Source organism: Sciurus vulgaris (assembly GCF_902686455.1).
Source record: "Sciurus vulgaris genome assembly, chromosome: 5".
Classification (NCBI taxonomy): domain Eukaryota; kingdom Metazoa; phylum Chordata; class Mammalia; order Rodentia; family Sciuridae; genus Sciurus; species Sciurus vulgaris.
Window position 1 is genome coordinate 132,506,907 of NC_136465.1, and position 24,995 is coordinate 132,531,901.

General features: G+C 37.1%; 2 protein-coding genes across 3 annotated transcripts in view; both read right to left on the reverse strand.

Annotated features, from left to right (window-relative positions):
• PTPRB (protein tyrosine phosphatase receptor type B) overlaps nt 1-22,343 on the reverse strand; it is a 115,157-nt gene extending 92,814 nt beyond the window's left edge. The window contains 3 exon segments of the mRNA XM_079141334.1: nt 9,414-9,670; nt 20,526-20,921; nt 22,274-22,343. Of these exon segments, the coding sequence (XP_078997460.1) occupies nt 9,414-9,670; nt 20,526-20,921; nt 22,274-22,328 (708 nt within the window). The 5' untranslated portion in view covers nt 22,329-22,343.
• Nucleotides 22,333-24,995, reverse strand: part of PTPRR (protein tyrosine phosphatase receptor type R) — a 246,176-nt gene continuing 243,513 nt past the window's right edge. The window contains exon 14 of one of the 2 annotated variants that reach the window (XM_079141329.1): nt 22,333-24,211. In XM_079141329.1, the coding sequence (XP_078997455.1) occupies nt 24,118-24,211 (94 nt within the window). In that variant the 3' untranslated portion in view covers nt 22,333-24,117. The remainder of the gene's footprint in view (nt 24,212-24,995) is intronic. The other variant, XM_079141330.1, reaches the window with a different exon arrangement.

The following is a 24,995-nucleotide window of genomic DNA, read 5'->3' on the forward strand; positions in this document are numbered from 1 at the left end:
GCAAACTTCTATTCAAAATCCTTATATTTTAAAAACATTTTTATTTTTAAATAATTTCACATGTATAAACTGTAAAACCTACAGAACACTTCCATGTACCCTTTCTTTATCATTCCTTTGTCATTCTCTCTGAATGTATCATATTTTTATCTGAACCATTTCAGAATAGGTTGCATATATCTCAAATGAAGTATGCCATGTTACTTAAATTCAGGAGACTTAAAATTGTACTTAAATCCACAGTATGTATTTTCATTTTGCCAATGATCTCAGTCATATCATTTTAGTATTTTTGTTTTCTTTCTAGTACAGGATCCAGCCCAGTATCCTGCATTGCATTTAATTGTCAAGTCTCTTAATTGTCTTTAATCTAGAATAATTCCTGTCTTTTGAAATGAACTTGACCTCTGTGAACAATGCAGGTTTGTTATTTCCATTGCATCTTCCTCCATCCAAATTTGTCTAATGTTGCCTTGTGATTGGATTTGGGTTATAGGTCCCCAGTAGTACTTTCTCTCTTATTGCTTCAATGTTTTTCCTAACACACTGATTATTCAATTATGCTCCAATGGATCACGAGCCTTACTGTACCTTAGAATCTCTCTGGGAGAGTTTCACACTCCAGGTGCTCAGGTCCTGCCTCAGTCGACTCTAGTGAGGTAGGTTTGAGGTAGAATCTCAGGATCTGAATCTTGAAAAGACTTTCAGGTGATGCTGACAAATGTGTTTCAGGGCTGAGAGCCACAGGGCTCCTTTCTCAATTGGACATCCTGGCTTCTCCTTTGATCTCAGTTTCCTTTTCCTTTGCCATTCTCTCTCTCCACTGCATCCACCCACTCCTGGGGTAACCTCATCTGCCCAATTTGCCAGAGAAACAGTGGTGTGTTAAAGAGCCCATTTCAATGCATACGTTCTTTTGTGGCTGCATTTTATGTGCCTGTGATTTTATATTATGACAAGTTATCAACACACTTTCTGCACACAAAATGGAAAGCAATGCAAATTACCTCAAACTAAAAGAAAACAAAAGGAAAGAAAATCCTTGAGATTTTAAGATTGGAGGGGTCAAATGAATTATAAACCATCTACATGCTATTGGCATATGGTAATCCACTTTGGTTGGTTAACCAAGGAAATCAGCCTGTGTCAGAATTAGGCTAAAGGATGCTGACAATAGATTAGGGTCTTGGAAACACAATATTTTATGTTACTCTCTGGCTTTTTTTTTTTTTTTTTTTTTTTTGGTACTGGGGATTGAACTCAGGAGCACTTAACCACTGAGCCACATCCCCAGCCCTTTTTATATTTTATTTAGACACAGAGTCTTATTGAGTTGCTTAGGGTCTCCCTAAGTTGCTGAGGCTGGCTTTGAACTCGCAATCTTCTTGCCTCAGCCTCCCAAGCCACTGAGATTACAGGCATGAGTCACAGAGCCTTCTTAGAAGCATCAGTAGCCTCGTGGTTTGTTTGCATTTTATCCCATTCACACTAGACGGTCTAAGAGTCAGGAGGACTGATTATGGCTTTTTTTTTTTCTTTATCCCCTACATCATTGCATTTTTCCCTCTAGGTAGTGGCCTCAATAAGGCCAATAAGGGGGAATACTGTCCCATCTTTAGTTCTGGCTACAGAACAGTAGTGACAGTGGGGTGTATACCCTGCATATTTTAACTGACCCAATAAAAGAGGCTGCTGCAGATCTGCAGGGGGTGAAGAAAAGTGGGGTATTTTCTGCATTTGCCTCCTCATTTATTTGGAGACTCACACTGGGCTGTGATCTCTTTGAAGGCCAAATGGAAGGAAATGCAGAACTGTGAAGGCCCAGACCAGTACCACAATGGCTATTCATGAACTGAGGAAATGCAGATCCTCCCCCAGGCCAGGGCAAGGGTGGGGTGGGAAGGGGAAGGAGGAGGTGCACCTTCAAACAAGATTTATAGATATTTAGCAGTATCGGAACCAGCCAGTAACATTTTTAATGCACGTTCAGCACTTCAACACTTTCAAAGCATTGTCCCATAATATGCTAGCTCATCTGGTTTCTACAGTCCCGTGGTGAAGTAGGCAGGGTTGAGGCAAAACCAAGGAGAAGCTAGTATTGATTGCTAGCATTAGAGAACATGTACGTGCTAAGTATGGCCAAGGTACTAAGCCCTGTATTAAATAGGCTTTCATCCTCATGACTATTTAATAAGGCAGATGATAATCCTTATTTTAAAGAAGAAACCAATATAACTTGAGTAACTAGTAAAGGATACCACTGGAGTTCAAACTGGGTTTCTTTGACAGGGAAGCCAGCTCCTTACCTCTGCATCAACTTCCTGCACTAAGTTCACATGGCCAGGGCTGGATCCCATGGGACCTCTCCTGAGAGCGAGCTGCTCAACAGTAGACAAAGCCTGCGCAGGTTTTGAAGCCAACAAATTCAAGGCTCAACCTCCCTCCTTTTACAGGCACTTCTCCACATTTAACTCTTTCTCCTGCTTATCACTCAGCTCCCCAACAGACTGACTTCCAGCAGCTCCCAGCCACACCTGTCTTACCCCACCGAAAAGTGAATGGACGGGGCTGGTTGGCACATGCAGGGCACACTCTGATGCCACATCTGACACGACCTATAATCTGTGGGCAGGATGTTGGATGTCTTTGTGCAGGTTGTATATGGGGATTTCTGGCTGATGGCCTGTGTGACTCAAATCCTGCCCATGTCCCATAGCCATATGTTCTGCATTCATAAAGGAACTATGTGCCTGGAAGCATCTTCTTCTAATTAACACAAAGTCTTTGGGGGCTGGCAGTAGTGCCTTGTGTTCCCAAGCTCCACTTACCTACCCAGGGTCTCATTCCTTAAGGAATGTACACTCTGGAGAGTAATTCAGGAGGCTATAATAAGATAAATTGATTTCTGTTGTGAAGGTGATGGCACCACCTTCCCTCCCCACCCCCATCCCGCCTTAACACAATGCTTGAAAGTGCCATCAATGGTGGGAAACAGGCATTTGGGAGTCTGTGGGGGGCGGGAAGATATTGTGAAACAGAGCCAGATTCATCTAGATCAGTGATTCTCAGACTTAAAAGTGCATCCTTGAGACTTGAAGGGCTTGTAAAAACACAGATCACTGGGGGCCAGACTCCCAGAGTTTCTGGTTCAGTAGGTCTAGGGTAGAGCCCAAGAGGTTGCATCCCTAACAAGTTTTTGGTCGAGGGTCAACACTTGGAGATCCACCCGTCTAGATATTTATTGACTCAAACCACAAACAAGTTTCCTCTTTCATTGACTTTGTCCTTTTCCTTCTACACAGCCACATAATTCTATTTATACTAGTGAAAATAGCAGCTAGATTAACACTATTGTACTATTTTCCAGGTGCTACTCTAGGTATATGATATATATTAATTCATTTAATGCCCAGGATCAGGAGTAGGGAGGAGAAGGAGACAACCACAGAGTTTTGAGGCCAAGTGCTGGCTCATATATACATACTTTCAAGTTAGTGTCTTTACACTAGTAGGGAAGAAAGTGAGAAAAGAGAGGGAAAGGTGAAAGACAAGAAATAGTCTGTTCTTAAAAGAGTCAGTTTAGGACCATTTTGCAGTAACATGATTGAAGAGTGATTTCTGAGTTTCAAATTATTTCCTCCTTGGTATTTGCCTTCATTAACAGGTACTGTACATAAGAGAACAAGGTGACTATGAGTTCAGGGCTGTGTGTGTGTGTGTGTGTGTGTGTGTGTGTGTGCAAGTATGTGCACAAGTGCATGTGTGGTGCTCTGTAATTCCCTAGTCATTTGAGCAAGTCTTTAGGCAAGTTTTTTAACTTCTTCATATTTCATCTAGGCATGTCCAAAATAGAGATGATGATGATAAAGATGATGATGATATAACAGATTGTTTAATGGTCACCGATTCTTCCTCTTTGCAATGTGACTTTGCAGCTTTTCTCATCCAGAGGTGGAGTCTGTTTCCCCACACTCGGAATCTGGCCTAGCTTTTGGTTTGTGTTAACCCATAGAATGTGATGGAAGTGACATTGTGTGATTCAGAGCCTAGTAGCTTCCACCTTTTCCCTCTTGGGCAGTTGGACTAAACTGTCATGGAAAGGAAGCTGGTATAGACTTCTGAAGGATGACAGAGGTGTGGAAGAGAAACTAGATGGCTGCCTATGGCCAAAGCTGACTGCTAGTCATGCAAGTGAGGCTGTGGTCCATTTTATAGCTTAGGGGTCCATCTGGGCTGAATGCAGCTGCAAGAGTGAGCCTAGGAGAAACTAGTGGAGGAGCCACTTAGGCAACCATAGATGATTAGAGCAATTGGAAGAAACCATTGCCGTTTTAAATGACTAACTTTTGGGGAGGTTTGTTACACAGTGATAGAAAATGAATACAAATTCTTACATTCCTTCAGAACATATGAACATGCTTAGCATAGTTCTTGGCATACAAATCTCAATTATTATTTTAATCCTCTAGATTCTCTTCTTTGCAAGTACTATAAAACATCTCTATATGTTTTTGGCCTCATTACTCAAAGGGACACTTGATAGAAGGAAAAACACAAATATCACTTTCTCTTTAGAAGTGCTTTGTGACATCTCTACCATGTTCCAACCCTAACCCATCCTTTGATTGTGGGTCTAGAACACTATGACCCCCCTATAAATATTAATTACTGATAAATTTGTAGCATTTACAAACATAAAATATGTGTTTCAGTTATTATTCTTACTATTTTTTTAGATTTATGCATTAGTCCATTTTGTTTCTGTAACCAAATACCTGAGACTGGGTAGTTCATAAAGAAGACAGGTTCAGTTATCTCACTATTCTGGAGGTTCAAGGGCATGGTGCCAACATTAGCTCAGCTTTGGTGAGGACCTTGTAGTGGATGTGCATTTAAGGCAGGAGTGCATGAAGGGAGAGATTGGATCACCACTCAGGAAGCCAGAGTGACTGGGTGACTAGGCCTCATCCTTCATAACAACACTCTTACAAGAACTAACCAGGAATTCCTTGAGAACAACCCTAATCCCTTCTGAGGGCAGTGTCTGCCATGACCTCCCACTGGTTCCACCTCTTTAAGATCCACCACTTCCACATCACCACACTGAGGACCAAACTTCTAACGCGTGAGCCTTTGGGGAAACACCCTCACATCAAGTCCAAACCACAGCAGTTTCTGTCTTGGACTAGGTGTTCTAAATTTCACCTGATTCTATATATTTATGGGAACAAAAGAAGTGACAGATGACTTAGTAGTGTCAGTATTTAAAATAATAAGTAGGAACTAATGACTATTTCTGGATGAAGAATGCATTTGAAAACAAGTTTTTGAGATCTTCCTCAATATATGCTCAGTTCTTATGCATGGCAGAATTATTACAGGGACCTTATACAATCTAAATTTTTTCTACACTCATAGCCAAGGGTTGATACAACACTCACCATTTTGACCACATTATGTGGTCTTTGTGATTCTGTATTATTTATATTTACTTACTCTACAATTTCTGCATGTAGTAGGTGCTCAGTAAATGAGTATGGGATGCATGACTGGAATGCAGTGATAAAATCCCAAATTTCTTTAAAATGCTAATTTTAGATAAAAATTGGAATCACTTTCTAACTTTTCATCCTGCCCCATCCCAGGTCCTTTGCCTCCCCATTCCCACCTCTCCATCCTCTTCTTTAGGTTAACACTTGTGCTTCTTTTATAAATTTTGTTCAGATATTCCCTTCTCTAGAAGATAGTCCCGGTTACCTCCACACCATTCAAGACTGTATCATTTGCATTCTGTAAAAGCCTATGTATATATATCTCTCTTTTTCCCTCCGTCCCCAGGCAGATGGTGAGTATATTTAGGGCAATCAATTTGTCATTCAGCTCTGTGTTTTGGTGAAGTATCATAATAACAGCTATCATTTCTTAAATGCTTCCTAGGGGTCAGGTATAGTGGTAACTATTTCATATCCATTATCTCTCCCAGTCCTTGCAACAGCCATCAGAGGTGGAAGTTTCGTTTTACAGATGAGGAAACTGAAGCTTAGAGAATTTAAGTAACTTTTCCTGGTTACCTGGTTAGTAAGAGGCAGGGTCAGGTCTTTGGCCTCAAAGTCCAAGTTCTCTGTGTGTGGACACTGGTTCAGTTCTCAAGAAATGTTGGTTGGATGAGTGAACACTCTCCAAAGTCACTAAATGGAACACTCATCACTGTCTTCTCCCTCCTTTTCTCCTATACTATTGTGTGGGTGGTGGTGGCAGAAAGCAGGTGAAGGGTGATTAAGAGAACACAAAGGGAAAACATAAGGGGCAGAGGGAAGATGGATAATTACCTTATGAAGGAACACCAAGTGTATTTGATAATTTAAATGCATTAAATACTAGATAAACACAAGCTTCAAAACAACAAGGCAATACAAAGCATGGCTACTCAACAAGACCATGACACCTAGACCTTGTCAGTAAATGGGCCTTTTGCTACCTAAGTGGTCAAGAGTGGCACCTTCATACCACTTCATTCCACTCAGTCCCCATCAATTTTTTTCCATTCTTCCCATTCCATTTTATGCCTCTCTTTTTCTGTTCCATTCTACTCCTTTCCATTTTATCTTATTCCATTCCACTCATTCCACTCCACTTCACCCCATCCCATCCCACCCCATTTCATTCCATGTCACTTTGTTCTATTTCCATGTCATTGCCCTCACACTCCAGTTCATTCCATGCCTTTTCTTTTCTTTCCTTTCTTTTCTGCAAAAATTTAGTAATTATTATGCAGTTGTTAGGCACTGGAACTACAAAGCCAGATATAGTCCCTAACCTCCCAAGACTCACATTCAGATTTTTCCTGTCCTCACCCAATAACAAAACACCCCACCTCATAGTTCGATGAGACTAAGCACAAAATCCTCACAAACCAGGTGCTGTATGATAAGGAAGACAACGCATAGAGATTTTTTTTAACATAATTTCAATCAATTAAGTAGGATGATTTTACTCCCCTTTGTACTTTTCTGGGTGCCCTTTGTCCACCTAGAGTACTTTTTGAAATTATTTTCAAAGAACAAGCATTCCCTACCTAAGTGACTCATTTTAATTTTTCAAGGTACAGCCAACTACAGCTGTTTATAATGACTGTTATAAAGTAAATGCTTCTGCTAAGTTAGCAGGGATGCCTACGCTATGATTTAGAGTCCCGGGAAGTTGCAATTGTAGAAACTGTCTTTGGAAAGAGTTTATCTTTTCCACCCTATCTTCTCCGGACATTGTCAAGATCTTGCCTGAGCCTCAAACAAACAAACCAAACCAAACCAAACAAACAAACAAAACACCCCCTTCCCCAACCAAACCAAGCCCACCAAACAAACAAAAAACTGGAACATGAGATACCTGGCTTTATAGCCATTCTGGTGCCCGTGAGGGAACTCATATGAGCACCGCAGTAGATTTCATTCTAGAAAAGGGCTTTTAAAAATCACTGTTGTTTTTGCCATGATCCAAAGCTACAAACCCAGCTTGGGGGCTGAGTCAGGTGAGCTCTGTAATACAGGGCTGGATGGGCCCAATGGGTGGTGTGCCTGCATCAGAGCTCTGTAGCTGGTTGTTCTGGACAGATTTCAGCAGAGTCCAGCCAAGTCTTGAAACTCTGTGTTTCACAATGGTCAAACCTGGGCAAAAATGGGAAGTAGTCTCTTTGCCAAAAGACAAACTTTTGGTGTTCTAGCAGATGTATCTATGCTAGTTTTTATTCAATGTTTCTTATTTGATACACTTATTTTTTTTCTGTAGTGTTATATATAATTAAGCTCTGATGCAAATGAATACTCTTGTAAACTAATGTTAGTAAGGAAGTTTTGGTTGAGATTCATTCAACCAAAATAAGGAGGTGTTCCACCAACAAACACTCATTTTCAAAAGTAAGTGGTGAATCTCTCACTCATGTTACTGGCTGAAAGGGTTCAGGAGCTGGAGAATTAGGGAGAGCACAGTGCCAGTTCATGATGGTAGCCTTAAGTCATAGCTCTCCTGTTCCATTTCCTGTCTTCCTTTCCCACTTTCCAAGTCCAGACAGATCTGAACCCATAATTACTGAGCCAGGATAGGTGGGTAAAAGTCTAGGTGGAAAGTGAAAGACTTTGGACACATTCCTCTTTCCCTATTTTAAGTCCATGTTGGATAAAATGATGGAGGAGAAACTAATCTTTAAATCATAATTAGAGTTTGGATTCCTGAAGTGGATATTTTTGTTAATGGATGAAGATTGAATGCTGAGTGGTAAAGATGATGTAAAGAGATTCCAGAAAGGTAATGGGGCCTTCCTAACTTCTCTTCAGTGACAAGGAGAGGACAGAGGGAAGATTTATGGTAATAGAAAAGTGAAAATAAAAATAAGATCCCATGAGTTGTTCGAGGTACTGGCTACAGTTGTTTTGTGATCAATAATGAAGCATGGGCTCACTAACTGGGAACCACGTGTGGTATTAGGTTAGAACCAATACAAAAGAAACCAGAGCACTAAATGAGTGTTATGCCATTTGAATAGTGCAAATTTAATTTAATTTTTAAAATTATTTGGGTTGCTTATTAGGAAAGAGCCGAACACTGCCAAGTGAAACCTGAAAAAAAAGCAAAGATCCTTTTTTGTTTTTTTCATTCCAGAGCTGCGGATTGAACATAGGTCTACACACATGCTAAGTATGCACTTTATTACTGAGCTACACTCATGGCTCCAGTACCTGACCTTTTCTGATCTGTTGGAATTACACTGTTACAGCCTCAATGGTGACCCATTGAAAGGAAAGCCAAACCAAAGTGATGAGCATTTGAGACAGAACCACTATTGGAGTGGATTCCTCAAGATGGCCATGCTATCACTGCCTCTGAGTCACTTCACTCTTCTGTCACCTTACATACTAAGGGAGACCATAAGTAGGTGAGGCTCAAAAATGTGGATGTGGAAATGGCACGTTACTATTGCTTATCTTTGCGTTCCCAGTCCATTATTAGAGTGATTTCTGACTCTGCTGTTGCTGTGTGACTCTTTCTCTCATTTACAACAGAAATGATTATGACATATATGCAGGGTCCCCCGCCAGCTACTGACTTCAACTCCTATTTTCTGGTTTCAAGTTACGCGTAAGACTGTGAACCCTGATTTAGTTAAAAAAATATAGCCAACCTACAGGCGTACAGTTATGTTACAGAGGCCTAATAATCTTCACCTCACAAAGACAGAGAAATTTCAATTCAATGTCAAAGATCTTTCTCATTATGCAAAATGCATTTGTGTACCATTTATATAGTTAAGATACAGGGCACCTGGTCTGCCTCTGAAATAGTGGCCTTTTTAACAAAGCAAGTATTTTCAGGCCATGGGCTTCCTGTGGCTGTTCACAACCTCACCCCCCACCTTTTACCTCTTTGGTGGTACTGGAGAAGGGCCAAGTAGTCGATGGCACCCACGAGGTATCTGCAGTTCCAGTCGCAGGCAGACTGGGGTAAGGCTTCTTGCTGCTGTTGTGGCTGTGGTTTTCTGTAGTGTTCCTGATGAAGGCCTCCGTGGTGTTCCTAAGAAGGTGCTCCGGGCTATATGGAACTGTATTAAAAGTAGTAGGGATCTGGGGAGGAGCTGTGTTTCTAGTGCTCCTCACTGAAACTTCTGCTCCCAGGCCAGCTGAGGTAAAGAAAGGACAGTTACAAAAATTATTCTCACATTTTATGGATTCTTCACATAAAAACAATTTTACTTAGAAAAAGAAGACACCTTTCAGTAATGGGCATGTAGATAAGATGAATTGTACGAAAAAGCAAAGATCCTTTGGGTGGATGACAATGTCCATTTGTCCAAGCAATTACCCATCCCCTTCCATCAGTTTTATGGTGACGGGAAAGTTGTGAAAACTGTGCTATGGGAAAAAAACGCCAGCTCCATGTAGAAAACAGAATTAAATTTACTCCATGAACATCTATGGGATTGCTGGATTGTTTTTTTCTTGGGGGGGTCCGCTAATCTCCAAAACTCAATGCAAAATTCAGAGTATATAGCATGTGTACTGGTTCTTCTATGGGTAACTGATATAGCTTTCTTCAGCTTTTCAAAGAAGGTATTAAACAAGAGAATCACTGTTAATGACCTGCTTAATTTCATCACGAAGTCTGACAATTCCTTGGGGGAGTAAGGACATTTATTTCTTTTTAGTGCAAATGTTTTTAAATGTAATTTGTACTTTTTAATTAATAAACTAGTTATTTTTTGGTACTGGAGATTGAACCCAGGGGTGTTTTACCACTGAGCTACATTCTCAGTCCTTTTTAATTTTTTTTTAGGTCAGGATCTTTCTAAACTGCTCAGGATCTTGCTAAGTTGCCTAGACTGACCTCAAGCTTGCGATCCTCCTGTCTCTTCCTCCCAAGTTGCTGGTGTTACAGGTGTGCACCACCATACTCAGCATTTAATTTTCTTTTTAACTGATACATACAGACATCAATGTAGCACATATTAATGGGGTGATAGAGATGTTTCAATACCTTTGAATACTGTGTAATGTTTAAATCTGGTTAAACATATCTAACTCCTCAAATGTTTATTGTTTCTTTATGATGCAAACATGTAGAATCCTTTCTTCCAGCTTTTGGAAATATACTGTACATTATTGTTATCTATAGTCACCCTATTAAGCAATTGGTACCTATTGTTGCAAACTGTTTTTAATTCTAATGGAATGAGTCCCAAATCATGGAACTGTTGTATTTTCTAAGCTATCTATCTTCTGGAAGAATGGTGAATTGATTTAAAATACATGAGCTGGTGGAATTAATTTATAGCTTTACTTTGCAAGGCTGAACTTCCCACAGTAAAACAACATTATTTTCTGAATTAGGTTCACCTAGCTATAATTTAAAAATGGGCTCTCCATCTTTTGAGGATACTGCTAACATGCAATATCTGCATTTCTAACAATCTCTCAGGTGATGCTGATAATACTAGTCATTGAACACCCTTTGTATGCAAGACTTTAGAGCACAATCCTATAATATGAAGCATTGGAAAGTTCTATAAATATGGGCTGAGGTGATATGTTTAGATGTTTCCACTGATTCCATCAAAGGTGAGTTTCCAGGAACTCACAAAATGTTATCATATCAGATAACCATTACGAATTGTTTTGGCTTAAAGACTGGCAGGGGAAAGATTTTAGTTTTTACTCTGTTTTATTGGTTCATTCATTCGGACAACTATTTATGAAGCAACTACTATGTGCTGGGTAAAAGTGTCCTAAAGAAGTAATTAGTTATCACATTTTCCCTTTTCTGTTCTTTTATTGACCCATTTTGAGCCTTATTCCTTTCCATCCCAGTTTCAATGGACTAATATATTTCATATGATAATGTATGTAAACATGAGGATGACCACAAAAAGGATCCCAACAACAAAGCTATTTTTGCCATTTAATAAGATACAAATAGCAGCAAGGTGGCACATGCCTATAATCCTAGTCACTTGGAAGGCTGAGGCAAGAGGATTGCAAGTTCAAGGCCAGTCTCAGCAACTTAGCAAGGCCCTAAACAACTTAGCAAGACCCTGTCTCAAAAATAAATAAAAATAAATAAATAAATAAAATAAATAAGTAAAATAAAAAGGGCTGGGAATGTAGTTCAGTGGATAAGCTCCCTTGGGTTCAATTCCGAGTACAAAAAAAGATTATATATATTACATTTTTTCATATGGCAAGGTATGCTTACGCTCCTCTAAGGAGTAGTTGGTAAATTTTTGTCCTAAGAACTATAGAGAGAGAGAGAGAGAGAGAAAGGATCCCAACAACAAAGCTATTTTTGCCATTTAATAAGATACAAATATATATATATAAATTTTATATATAATCATTAAAAATATATATAGCAACAACTGTCCTAAAAGCTAATAAAATAATCATGGCTATTATGCATGCTTCCTTTGAAATGTAGAGGGTTGAGCAAAGTGCTTTGTATATTGATGGATTTAGCAAATAAAAGTGACACCCAGTTAAATTAGAATTTCAGGTAAACAACCAATAATTTTTTAGTATAACTCACTATTCCAAATAGACAATACTATAAAGATTATATGACATATTTTATTGTATATCACGAATATACTAAAAATGATCTATTCATCTGAAACTGAAATATAACTGGGCATTGTACATAATCCTGATGTATTAACTCTAGTTGCATATCTATTAGGTCTAGGCTTTGAAAGTCTTCTAGATGTTCCTTTTAGTTTCTGTCTTTATTCTTCCAAATCACGTACAACTATCACTGTCTTTGTGCTTGAATCGGCCTCTCTGGACACAGACTGGCAGATTGATCCTTGAGGTGTTTTTACATGACAAACTCAACCATACTATTAGTGAGTTTCCTTCACAAGGAATGTCAATAAACAGTTTTACTTTTGCAGTTAATTGAGTTAGGTGCTTGACTATTCCCTTAAATAGACATTTATCTATTGTGGGGATAGAAAGCTTTGTGTATAGGGAGATCGGCATTTTGGTGATTTGAACTTTAGCCAATGCTAATTCTCTGAGATGAATACTACCTATGACAATTTTAGCTCTTAGATCCTTAAAAAAAATTTTAATGATGGGGTTAGAAAAAAAATGGTTCCAAATACCAAGCCTTCAATTATATTTCTTCATATGGCAAGCTATGCTTACTCTTCACTAAGGAATAGTTGGTAAATTTTTGTCCTAAGAATTTTGTTTTTAGTTAACTTACATAATTAATTCAGTGGATGAAACTGGACTCTTTCAAAATTAGATAAATGATCAAAACAGTCTCCTAACTTCTGCAAATAACACAGCTTATCTTACCACCGTGTGTAGCTTTTGGCTATCTTATGGGGAAAAATTTGGCAGCCTGTAATTGTCTTTAATTAACCTTCTACATATATTTTTAAAACACCTCAAACCAAACATGTCCATTTTCCATTTTAGGCTACACCTCCTTTTTTTTTTTTCCAGAATACTTAGGTCCAGTACATCTTCATTTTGTGTCTGTGCTTTTCAGTTATGCTATTTAAGAAGTCAGAAATAAGTCTTGGTCTTAACTTATTTTGTGAATTTTAAAGCAACAGTTTGCAAATGTTGGTAGGAATCAGACTCACCTTTGGCACCTGTTTGCCTTGGCACCCCCTCTAGAACTTGTGATTCAGTAGATTTGATGCAGACCCAAAAACCTGCCTTCCTAACAAGTTTCCCAGGTGACTCTAAGTGTATGGCTTTAGTCAAAGTGAAATTCTTAAAACTTATTATCTGGGTATTGAAGGAATATTAAGTAGATGAAAGGAAAGAAAATCTGTTATAGAAATATAAAAAACTAGCAAAATAAGTTTATTTTTCTATCTCCTGAATTCTTCCTTGAAACAGATGTATGAATTTATACTAAAAATGGTAGATCTTTGGATACTTTCATGTCTATGAATTCTTCTGATGTTCTTTGAAAAGGTATATATGTTTCACTATTCAAGAAAGAGCAGTTCTGACAAATACAAGGAAAAGTTCTTACACAATGGAACAATATGTTAAAGCTATTTTTAAAGCTTTATTGTACCATTGCTACTACATTGTTTTCACATTATAACAAAATTAGAACACAATTCAAGGCAAGGTGGACCATCCTGCTTCCAATCTAGAATGTTTTAGCACGTAAGTTGCAAATAGTTCTCTGCATAGTGTAATATCACCTATGAAATTATTTGCGATGACTGTATCTTTCTAAGACATTTTTAAAAAATTTATTTTCATATATTTTTATTTTTTGGTACTGGAGATTTAATCCAGGTACACTTTATCAAATCCCCAGTTCTTTTTATTTTTTATTTTGAGACAGATTCTCACAAGTTGCTAAGGCTGGTCTTGAACTTGTGATCCTCCTATCTCAGCCTCCCAAGTTGCTGGGATTACAGGTGTGAACCACCACACCCAGCTCAAACACATCTTTAAAATGAGCAGTGTATATTTGTTTATTCATTGATCTGTGATTCAGAAAGAATTAAAATTAAATAAAAATAAGACTTTCTTGTACGACAATAAGGATGACACATGGCTTGCTAACTTCTCTTCGTTAAATGATACAAATAACTTTTTATCATGTTGGAAACAGAATAACTTGAATTAAATTCATTTTGGAGATAGAAAATTTTAACTATATTGGTACTTATTATTCTGCAGGAAGATATTAAATTTAATACACCCTTTAAAAGTGAGTAAATCATCTGGAGGATAAAACTTTAGAGTGAAAAAAAATTAATTTGTTTCATGCAGCAGGACAAATGAGAATTTTAGGGCTTATGAAAATCTATTAAATTACTTTATATGTCTTTTAAATGACGGAAAGGGCTCACAAAGTCAAAAAACAAAACAAACAAACCCCAAATCCCAGAATGCACACGGGCTGAAAATGGTTGGGGAATTCTGAATAATGTGCCAGCCATTTTCAATGATCAAATAAATAACCATAGATGATATTATTTTCAAAGATTATATAAAAATAATGGTACATTACAAGGCCCATGTTGATGATGCAAAGAGAAAGCAAACCTAAAATGTCTGTTACATCCAACTTGGCCCAAGTAGTTCTGTATATACCCAAGACACTTCCTATCTTTTTGTTATCTCCCACAAACAATATTTACAAGCATGGCCACTAACACAAATAATTTCTTCTAAAACCTTTTCTCTCAAAGGTGTATATGATGGCTTATCTTTTACAATTCTTATGCATTTTATGCTTTTACCTAAATTACTGCAATTAAACAATTATTTTAACCAACAGGTCTATGGAGGCTCCCAACAATACGGCTTACTGCTTCAGCAAAATCCTTTTTAGTGATTTCTTCAGCTTAGCCATATCAAGGACAGTTGAAAATTTATCTGCCTTTAGATAAACACAAGAAATGAGTGAATGTATATTGAGTACTGAATAAATGTTTATTGGTTGACTGACATTTTATTTTCAATATTACTCTCTGTACAATATGAAGCAACTGAATAAAAATAATAATTTTAGACAACCATCCAGGATTTTGTAAATGTAAGGAGACTTGGTATCCCTTGGAAAATGTACACAAACCAAACCATGGATAGAATTTTTCAACCTTTACCTGGAAGTTCTAGAACTACATCCATACAATCTATCTGCTCTAGGATTTGTGCTGGTGTTCTTAAAGTCAGTTGCAAGTTCAAAATGTTTTAGTTTTCTATGCCAAGGATTATTTGCTTTGATCTATTTGCAAACCAGTAAGTTCCTTAAAGTATATCTCCCTGTTTCCCATATAGATATGGAGGTCAAATAATAACTTGTTTTCTTCATCAGATCTATGCAGCTTCATTAATCTTAGGAGACCAAGCCTACTCTCTGCCGGAATAGATGCAACTGTAAGTTTTAATGGCTTGGTTGGTTTAAAACTCATACTTGGATTGGATAGAAGACAAAGGCAATAGTCATAATTTCAATGTAGTATTCCTCAAAGTAGTCCTTAAATCTTTATTATTTCTTTATTGTTTCCCCACTCAACACTTTCCAGAAGTTGAAACATTCCTTCATTGAATCAGGATTTGTTGAGCATGAATGACAAGATTAGCTTTGAAGTCATCCATTATTAATGATTTCACTCTCTTCAGGTAACCTCAGTCTGAAAATATTAAATGGAAAATTCTCAATTTGTAAGTTTTAAATTGAGTACCTTTATGAGTAGTGTGATGAAATTTCAAGCTTTACCACTCTATTCTACTCAGAACTTGAATTATCTATTTATCTAGTATATCTGCACTGTATATGCTACCTGCCCATTAGTAACACAATGGCCATCTTGGTTATCACATCCACAGTTGTGGTATCACAGTGCTTGTGTTCAGGTAATTGTTATTTACCAAATAATGGCCCTGAAATAATAGTAACAATGGTAGGGCCAGGACTTGGGTATATCAAAGAGAAGGTCTAAAGTGCTTTTTTAAAGTGAAACAATGAAAGTACTATAAGGTATTATGAGAAGAGAGAGAGGTTGTATTCACATAAGTTTTAGTAGAGTATATTGTAATTTTTTAAATTTGTTGTTAGTTCTTATTGTTAATCTCTCATTGTGCCTAGTTTATAAATTAAACTTTATCATTTATATGTATAGAAAAAAAATGGTATACATAGGGTTTGATATAATCTACAATTTCAGTCATCCACTGGGGATCATGGATAATAAGGTAGGGGGGTACTTTATAAAGACTCAGTGTATGATCCCTGTTATCAATAGGCTTATAGCATTGCAATTTACTTTTTCATTCCCCCCCCCCCCGTATCTCCTATGTTATATAAAAGACTAGGTCATCAGGAAATGATTTTTTAAAATCAAATTTCAAGTAAACTTTCCTGAAATATACTATTGTACAAGTATATCCCAAAATGTAAGCCAATATAATTTAATTTTCTTTTTAATTTATGAAGGTTAAGCTAAGCAGGATGCCCTCCCTTTATGATATTATATTTTAAGAATTTACAGTTAGAGATTGAAATCTCAGAGTGTGTTTTCATTCTTGAAGAAGCAATGGTCCTTAAAAAAAAAAAAAAAGCCAACAGTGTCTTCATATGAAAGTTCAATGCTATCAAATAGATCTTATTACATTATTGATGACTAGCTTGTGTGAACTGATAGCGTGAATGTCTCTAAATATTTGAATGTTTGGTATCTGATTGAAAAAGAATATATGAGAAGAATGATGTTTCTCAATTTTTAGCCACATTACTTGGCATCTTGGGGACAATGCTTTTATTATCATTCTTGTGACTCAGAATGATAATATTATTGCTCTGGTTTTTACAAAAATTACTTTTTTTTAAAAAAAAAAGTCTGTCTGCCACGGACAGCCTTCCTTTGTCTAAAATATACAGTGTATTCCTTAAGGGTACTTGAATTTCAGAGGAAATGGTAAATATCTCAATCCCATCTTTTCTTTAAATTGGTCATCTGACACATACAGGTGTTCCTGGTTTCACACTACCCACATACTCTATTTAATTAACTTTCTATTCATTAGATTCCATTAAATTTTATTCTATTGTCTTACTTGTCCTATTATTATATTGTTTTGAAGAAATATGAGCTATGTAAATAAAAAGACCAATTTTATATTCATATTCTAGTGAAAACCCCAGCTCAGCTTGTATAGCTCTATGGCAGAGGCTTGCCTAGCATGCACAAGGCCTGGGTTCCAACCCTAGCACAGAAAACCAAACAGAAAATCACTAGAGTAAGTTATGATTATTTGACATATCTTACTCTAGTATAAATGCTCATCTGAAAAAAACAACAGTAACTTTTTAATTGAATTTTAACCTATTCAATTCAACTTGTTATAGAGTACTGAGTAAATGAGAAGAAGAAAAGTAGCACACTCTTACTTTTGAGAGTGGAGATAGCTGAATTATGGTAAAACTTCGCAGACACTCAAAAGGCTGTTTGAAAAAATATGCAACTGGATTGGGGTTGTAGCTCAGTGGTAGGGCACTTGCCTGGCATGGGTGAGGACTGGGTTTGATTCTCAGCACTGCATTTAAATAAAATAAAGGACTATTAACAGCTAAAAAAATTCTTAAAAATATGCAATTGTAAATTATCCTATATGTGTGTGTGTGTGTGTGTGTGTGTGTGTGTGTGTGTGTGTATAAAATTTTGTGTGTGTGCTGGGGATCAAACCCAAGGTCTTACACCAACTAGACAAGCACTCTACTACTGACCTACAGTTTGAAATTTTTTAAAAAAGAATGAGTGCTTAGGGGTTGGAGATTTAGCTTAGTGGCAGAGCATTTGCCTAGCTTACACAGGCCCTGGATTCAATCCTTAGCACTGCGGGTAGGAGGGGAATCATGAAGAATGGGTGCTTAATGTGATACAGTGACAGGGATAGATATTGGAAAGGGGTACTTTCTTCTTTTTGCACTCTGTTACCTATTTACTTATCTGACCTCCCCATTACTCTAAGGAGTAAGATACAATTAATGGTTTTCGATGCAGTTCCACGTTGAAATCACCTAGGAAACTTTTGAAAAATACAATGCCTGATTTAATTGGCCTAGAAGAGGGAGACTAGGCATTAGTATTATTTAATTATTTAAAAGCTATCATGTAATTCCAATATGAAATGGGTTGAGAATCACTGGTGTAGGATAATCAGTTACTAGCACAAATTCTGGCACATAATACTTGTTAGGTAAACATTACTTGGAAGCTTGAATGAAACCATGAATATTTCCTTTGTGAAACAAATATGAACATATGTTTCAGATTTTTACCTTTATAGTATACTTTCTTTTATTGAAGAATGTACAAAATAATTCAAATCCTATGGATGAACATCATGCATATTTATGCTGCCTTAGTTTGCAGTATTTCGTTACCAACTTAAAAAGAGACATTTGGAATCATTTATTGCAAACATCTAAGGGTGTTTTGGTTAATTTTTTACAGTGGCTTTTCTAACAAATTGGTTAACTTTCATACTATAGAAATATCATATTTTATGCTATGTCAAATACCATTCTTAATCTTTAATTGATGCCGAGTTTAAGGAAGAGCAGAAAAGTGTGTCTGTTTTTTAACTTATAATTGTGTAAATCATGTATGCTACTTATGTGTATTCAAATATAAGATTTTTTTATTCCACTATTGTGCAAATTTAAACTCTTTCTTTTTCTGTAAATCTGTTGTTTTTTCAACACACATTGCCAGGCATGTTGTGGACATGGCATGTTCAGTAGGTAATTGCAAATGGCCCTATGTACTTTATTTATGAAGTCCATCACTGGACATATTTTATACAAGGGTCAAAGAAGAAGAGAATTTGTCTGTGAATTCTTTTGTCTTGCATAACTCTCCACTGGATCTATATCTCCTTTATTAAACTCCAGAATAATTAATCTTCTGCTAAGATTTGATTGTGAGTGGGGATGAATCTCACTTCCTGTCTATAGAAGTCCAATTGGAATATTTACAGTCTTTCTATGTGGTTTGGGATGGCCTTTGTTAAATGAACGACAAGAAAGGAATTGTACAAATTTGGGTTATATGCTGTATTTTCTTTGATAAAGTTGATTTTCTAATTGACTTTTATATTTTTATTTTCTTTGCATAGCCAGAAATGATATAGGAACTGGAACTCTTAACTCTCAACTGCCATTGTAGAAGAGCCCACTGCATTCAACTGTTATCTAATTAAATGTTAGTTTAATTTATGAAATGCTTGAGTGACAGGTAACTGTCCAAAGACTAGCATGGTGGAAAAACACACATCAGCCTAAAACCTGAGCAGTTAAGTAAAAGATTTAAGGGTATTGCAGATGGGAATCCCCAAGCAGGATTATGGACCCACACTACCTGGAAGTTGTTTTTAAAACCTTGTATAAATCCAGATTTCCTGATACAGAATCTTGGAGGTGGCTATGGAGGAAGAAATGATGGAAAGAAATCCTAGTGATTTGTGTTTTTAATAAACCCTTCCTTTCCTTCCTCTGGGGGTTCTTTTGCAACCAATTGGGCAAAAGTGTCTTGTCAAGCATTTGGGAACCACTGGTATAAGGGAATGTATACTGGACAAGGAACTAAGAAATTCAGGTTAAAGTCCTAGCCCTAATTTATCTGGAATAATAATTTACTTAACCTTGACAAATTTCAATCTCCTTGGTGAGAGGCCTCATTTTTAGATAATTTCTCTGGCGATTTCTAAAACGTTTTTGTGCCTAATATATTGTGATTCTATTAGTTTTATCTTTCATGACTTCCTAAAGCAAACCTCTAATAGAGGAATAAATTCACAATAAAATGATTAAAGAGAGAACGAAGCTGCATGTATATTCCACAAACAAAAATTCCTAGCTCAGGACTGAACGATGTACTACACCAGAAGTTTGTGAAGAAGTCTTCTGTGTCCATTAATGGTCAACAAATTGGAAAAATCTGTCATCACCCATTGGTTCTTACCATTTCAAAAAAGGATGTTACCTTCAAAAGATATCTACACTTAGACATCAATAAAAAAGATTTGAAAAATCACAATTTATTTCCTTGCCAGCCTTGTCAAGCACACCTGGATGATGTCATCTTTCTCATCAGAAGATCAAGGTGTCTGTGTCAGCAAAATCTAATAATTTTCTGATCATTGTCTGTAGTCATTACATAAACATGCTATGTATATGCCTACATCTATAATCCTACATGAAATAGCACAGACTATTTCAGGTTAGTAGTCTATCACAAAGGAGAGGCTCAAGAAATGTTTGTTGAATTAGTAAAATAAGCAAGAAAAGAAAGGAAGAATGGGTGATAGGGAAGAGTTGGGCTGATGATGAGGATGATGAAGTTTTCCATTATTGGAAATCACACAGTCCACAGTAGCTTATGAATCTTCCATAGAAACGTACTAGGGATGTAGACTCCCCTTGGAGGTATAAAAACAAGACATGGAGTAGGAGGACTTTCAGAATTGATTCTGAAAGGAATAGCTCACCTTTTTTTAAGCAGAGGCTTTCATTGACCACTTTTCCCTCTTTGTTGACGTTTATTTTCATCCAGCTATGAAGGTATTTCCTGCCTTTCTTGACCACTACTTTGGGGCCTTGTTTCTTGAGAAAGAAGGAGGTATTTTCTACCTCAAGGAACCCTTCCTGCTCATAGCAGGTCCACTGGGGTGCTTGGGAGCAGGGGGTGAGGACGGCTGCACGGGAAGGGCCACCGGAGGAGCTGGAGAAGCCCAGGCACAGTGCAGATTCAACGTGGAGGAGCTTTCCATCCTCAGCCCACAGCCACTGCTGGTTCTGGCTGGTGCCACTGCAGGAGCCCATGATCACTCTCTCATTTACGAAAAGGCACTGATGTTTCTGGACATGGACAATCTGAAACCCCTCTGGAAGACGAAAAGCTTATAAAGTGCTGTGTAGCAAGTTATAAGAACTGTTTAAAAATCAAAACCACCCTCCCACAAATGAGCTAAGTAAAAATACTAGGTCTATTTATATTTTGCTATTTCTACCATTCCAAGAGAATAGTCCCAGAGTCAGCACATGTGATTTTAAAAATCCTAAGGCTAATAATTAATTAATTAAATTAAAAGATAAAAACCACAAGGCTGATGATCAAAAATGTCAAAATGTTCCACTTAGCACCCACCTCTCCCTCTTTTTAAAACTATCACATGGTGTGGGGAAGAAAACACACCTCATAAGAAAAAGGAAAGGAAACTTAAAAAATAAATAAATAAAACTATCCAGAGAATATGGTTTTCCTTTGGATAAGGAAGGACATATCCAAAGAAAGCGGTATCTTGTGTTAGCCCAGTTAGGTAAATATGCTACAGTTACGTAAAGTTCAGTTTCCTTTTTAACCATTTGACTCCACATCACCTTCACTCAAAAAAAAAAAAAAAAAATCACCTTTTCAATCCTTGAATTCACATTGTAATAAGTATTTGTTTACAATTTGTTTAGTTCGAGTAAAAATTTTAAAAATTGGACACATTTACCATAAGATAAAAATAAAACAAAATTTTCCATCCTTCCAAGGACAATCTCCTAGCTCATAGCAACCAATGAAAATATTGATTATCACAAACTGAGTTTATTACACTCTTGGAGAGAAGCTGCTATTTTGTGATAATGTCTACAGTTTTTCCTTAATTACTAACAGGTTTAAAAAAAAAAAAAAAACAACCCTCAGCATTTCTTAAATACCCACTTGTTAAACATTCACATTAAAAAGTAATATTCAGACTCAGAACCGTTTTTAATGAGTTTTTACTTAAAATGTCCACTTCTCCCATGAAAATACACAACCCTTCCAAATGACAACTTCTAGATAAAATACATCTCCTCATCCCTTCAATCATTTTCCTTTATATTTTCTTCCTTTAATATGAAAAAAAGCAAAACTTTAACCTGATTGGAAAAAGGCATGGGGGTGCCACAGACTGTTACATAACAGTAAAGACATCTTCTCAGGGTTCTGCTCTCTCCCCTGTAAGGATGCCCTGTCCGGGGCTGAGCGGCCCAGGGCATCTGGAGGACCTGAGGAGACCTTCATGATCTTTCTGAGAGAATTCTCAGCAGGGTGGGCACAGCTCCCTCCTCACTGTCTTTGGCTCCACTGCCATGGAGACCTGGTTTCATTTCTGCCTTACTTCAGAGACTTTTCAAAGGCCACGAGGACTTCTCTGTTAAATCTGGGAGAGATACCTCAGGAAACTGAGGCAGACCCACTCACCCGAGCTCCCGAAGATCAGGCTGGTAAGGATCGCCATGTAAAATTCAGCCTCCATTTTCCACTTAACAACTCTTCATGCTTCGCTTGGGGGGAAAAAAAATTCTCCCAGATAAGAGAAGCAGAGACTAGGAAGGAAACGTGCCTTCATGGTGAGGGGAAAAGTCAGTGACGAGCACTTCCTCCAATTGAATTGTTTGGGGAAGTTTTACACCAGTATCCTTTTGTCTGTTTCCTTAGAAAGGAGGGATTATGATTACCTCTCTCTTTTTTAATGTAGCTCTAGCCTCCAGGAGCAGAATAAACCTCCTTAAGTCTTCACCTACCATTCCTTTGGCACATGACTACGTCTTAACCTCAGGAGGGAAGAAAAGGAATTGTAATCCTAGGTAATTGAGTGCTTCTGCAACATTACATCTTTTCAGGTGATGCGATTCTGCTGAATAAACATAAACCATGTAATTTACGAGGGCCGATGACAAGTAATATAAAGACATAAACATGTACTGTTTGTATAATGATATGCTGGGAGTCAATGAGGAAAACCACATAACGATGGCACTTCTAGATCGTTATCTCTCAAGTGATGACAATATTACATTTCAAGAGAGTCATCTCCACTGGGGAGATGCAGAGACTAAATTTAAACTCATCACATTATTTACTTCAGGCTTCCCCTGCCAGATAATGGCCTTTCTCCAATAGAGAGAAAAAAAAGAAAAAAGGAAAAAAGAATATACTTTACTCAATATTTAGTATTAAGAGTAGTTTATTGGCAGTATGAAACAAAGTCAACATTGCTGCATTAAAAATTCATATTTGAGCAGAACGTGTAGGTGTTTTCTGAGTGTAGTTATTTTAATTTTGTCTTTTGAGGATTAAAACCTTTCAAAATGTAAGGACATACATGGTAGCATCCTTTTGAAGAAACTCTGGCAGAGGGACTGGCTACAACACATCCCCAAAGGCATCTGCCTTTTATTAGGAGAGACTTCAGGTAGACAGCATATTCAAAACTCCCTTCTTAGTAAAAGAGAGATGAGCATTTAAATTCTTGATACTTCATAGTTGCTACAAATTTGTTTTTCCCTTTTGAAGTAAAACAATCCACAATGTAGAAATATAGCAGATAGAATTCTGGAGCAGGACCCACCTCTATGCCTAATAGGAGAGAGAGTAAGTACATATATATCCAATGACAATCATTGTGCTCTGTAATTGATGGGAAGTACTATAAATACACATTTAATAGGTAATATTATCAAGACACATTTCCATATAAAATAGTAACTGCTTTTGATTTTTTTTTCAAAAACAAAAACTTATTTGTTAAAAATTCATTATCAATCACTTGCAACTTTAGCAGCAAGATTCTGGTAATTGAGATAGGTAATAGCACTTAAAACAGGAACAGTTGAACAGCTGACAGTCCATTCACAAGACAGATTCTGCAAACAGTAAAGCATCTAAACACACAATAATGATTTCTTTAGCAGCTCTTCTAGTCATCCCTCGATGACAAATATCACTGAATATTACATACACACATTCTGTGTGGCAGATAGTCAACATGAACAAAACAAAATCCACCTTAGGCTGTGTGAGAAATGTATCATACCTCCATCAGCAAAGGACCTTTAGAATAATTTGGGGGGTGCTTACAAATGCATTCATATACACAAAGGGCTGGCAATCTTGAACACGTCGCCAAGTCCTCCACTACCCGTGCCACAGGTTGGCTTCAGAGCAGCTTTCCTTCCATTGCAGGAAGCTTCTTAGAGAAGCCTCAAGTGGGTGATCTGATTAATCACCCCAAGAGATTGATGATCTGGTGAGTCTCCCAAGAATCACTGAACAGTTTCTGCTGAAAGTCTGCTCTCGTACAGGCACAGAGCATGATGCACAAATTCATACTGCTCACTGGTTTGGACCATTCCACCCCTGCAAAGACAAGATTATTAAAAAAAAAAAAACTTCATTGTGCTAACATCCTGCAGTCTGGTAACACAGAGACAACATTCAAGCTAGGATGTTATGCCAAAGACACACAGAATAGTTCCCCCTAATTATTCTTTTATTATCCCTCCTACCTGTGTCCAAATGTCCCAATTTGTGGATTCTTATGTTGATATAGTCATGCACCTAGTAGTGTGATGCATTATCCATGTGTTTGTGTGATGCCAGTGTGAACAAACCTACTGTGCTGCCAGTCATGCAAACAGAGAGCATGTATAACTAGGTACAGTATGTAATATTAATGATAATAAATGACATTATTGCTTTCATGTATTAACTGTACTGTAGTTTTTATTATTTTAGCACGTACTCCTGCTTACATAAAAAACTTTATTATAAAACATCATGCCATGTGATGCCAGCAGCAGATCTGTACATCTTGTGTTTACTGCATCTTTTGATTGCATAATTTTCTCTTGTGCTTGATTTAATCTCATGTTGTTTTGATCATCATGACCCTAGGAGCAATAATCTATTATATATATAATAGATTATTATTATATATAACCTATATATAATAATTTTTCTATAAAATCTCTCTATATAATCTCTCTATTTAATAATCTATTATATATACATATATGATAGGTAATTATAATATATAAAACCTATATATAATAATCTCTATATAATCTCTCGATATATATATATATATATATGCCATATAGTCCAGGTGTGCAGGAGGCTATGCCATCTAGGTTTGGGTAAG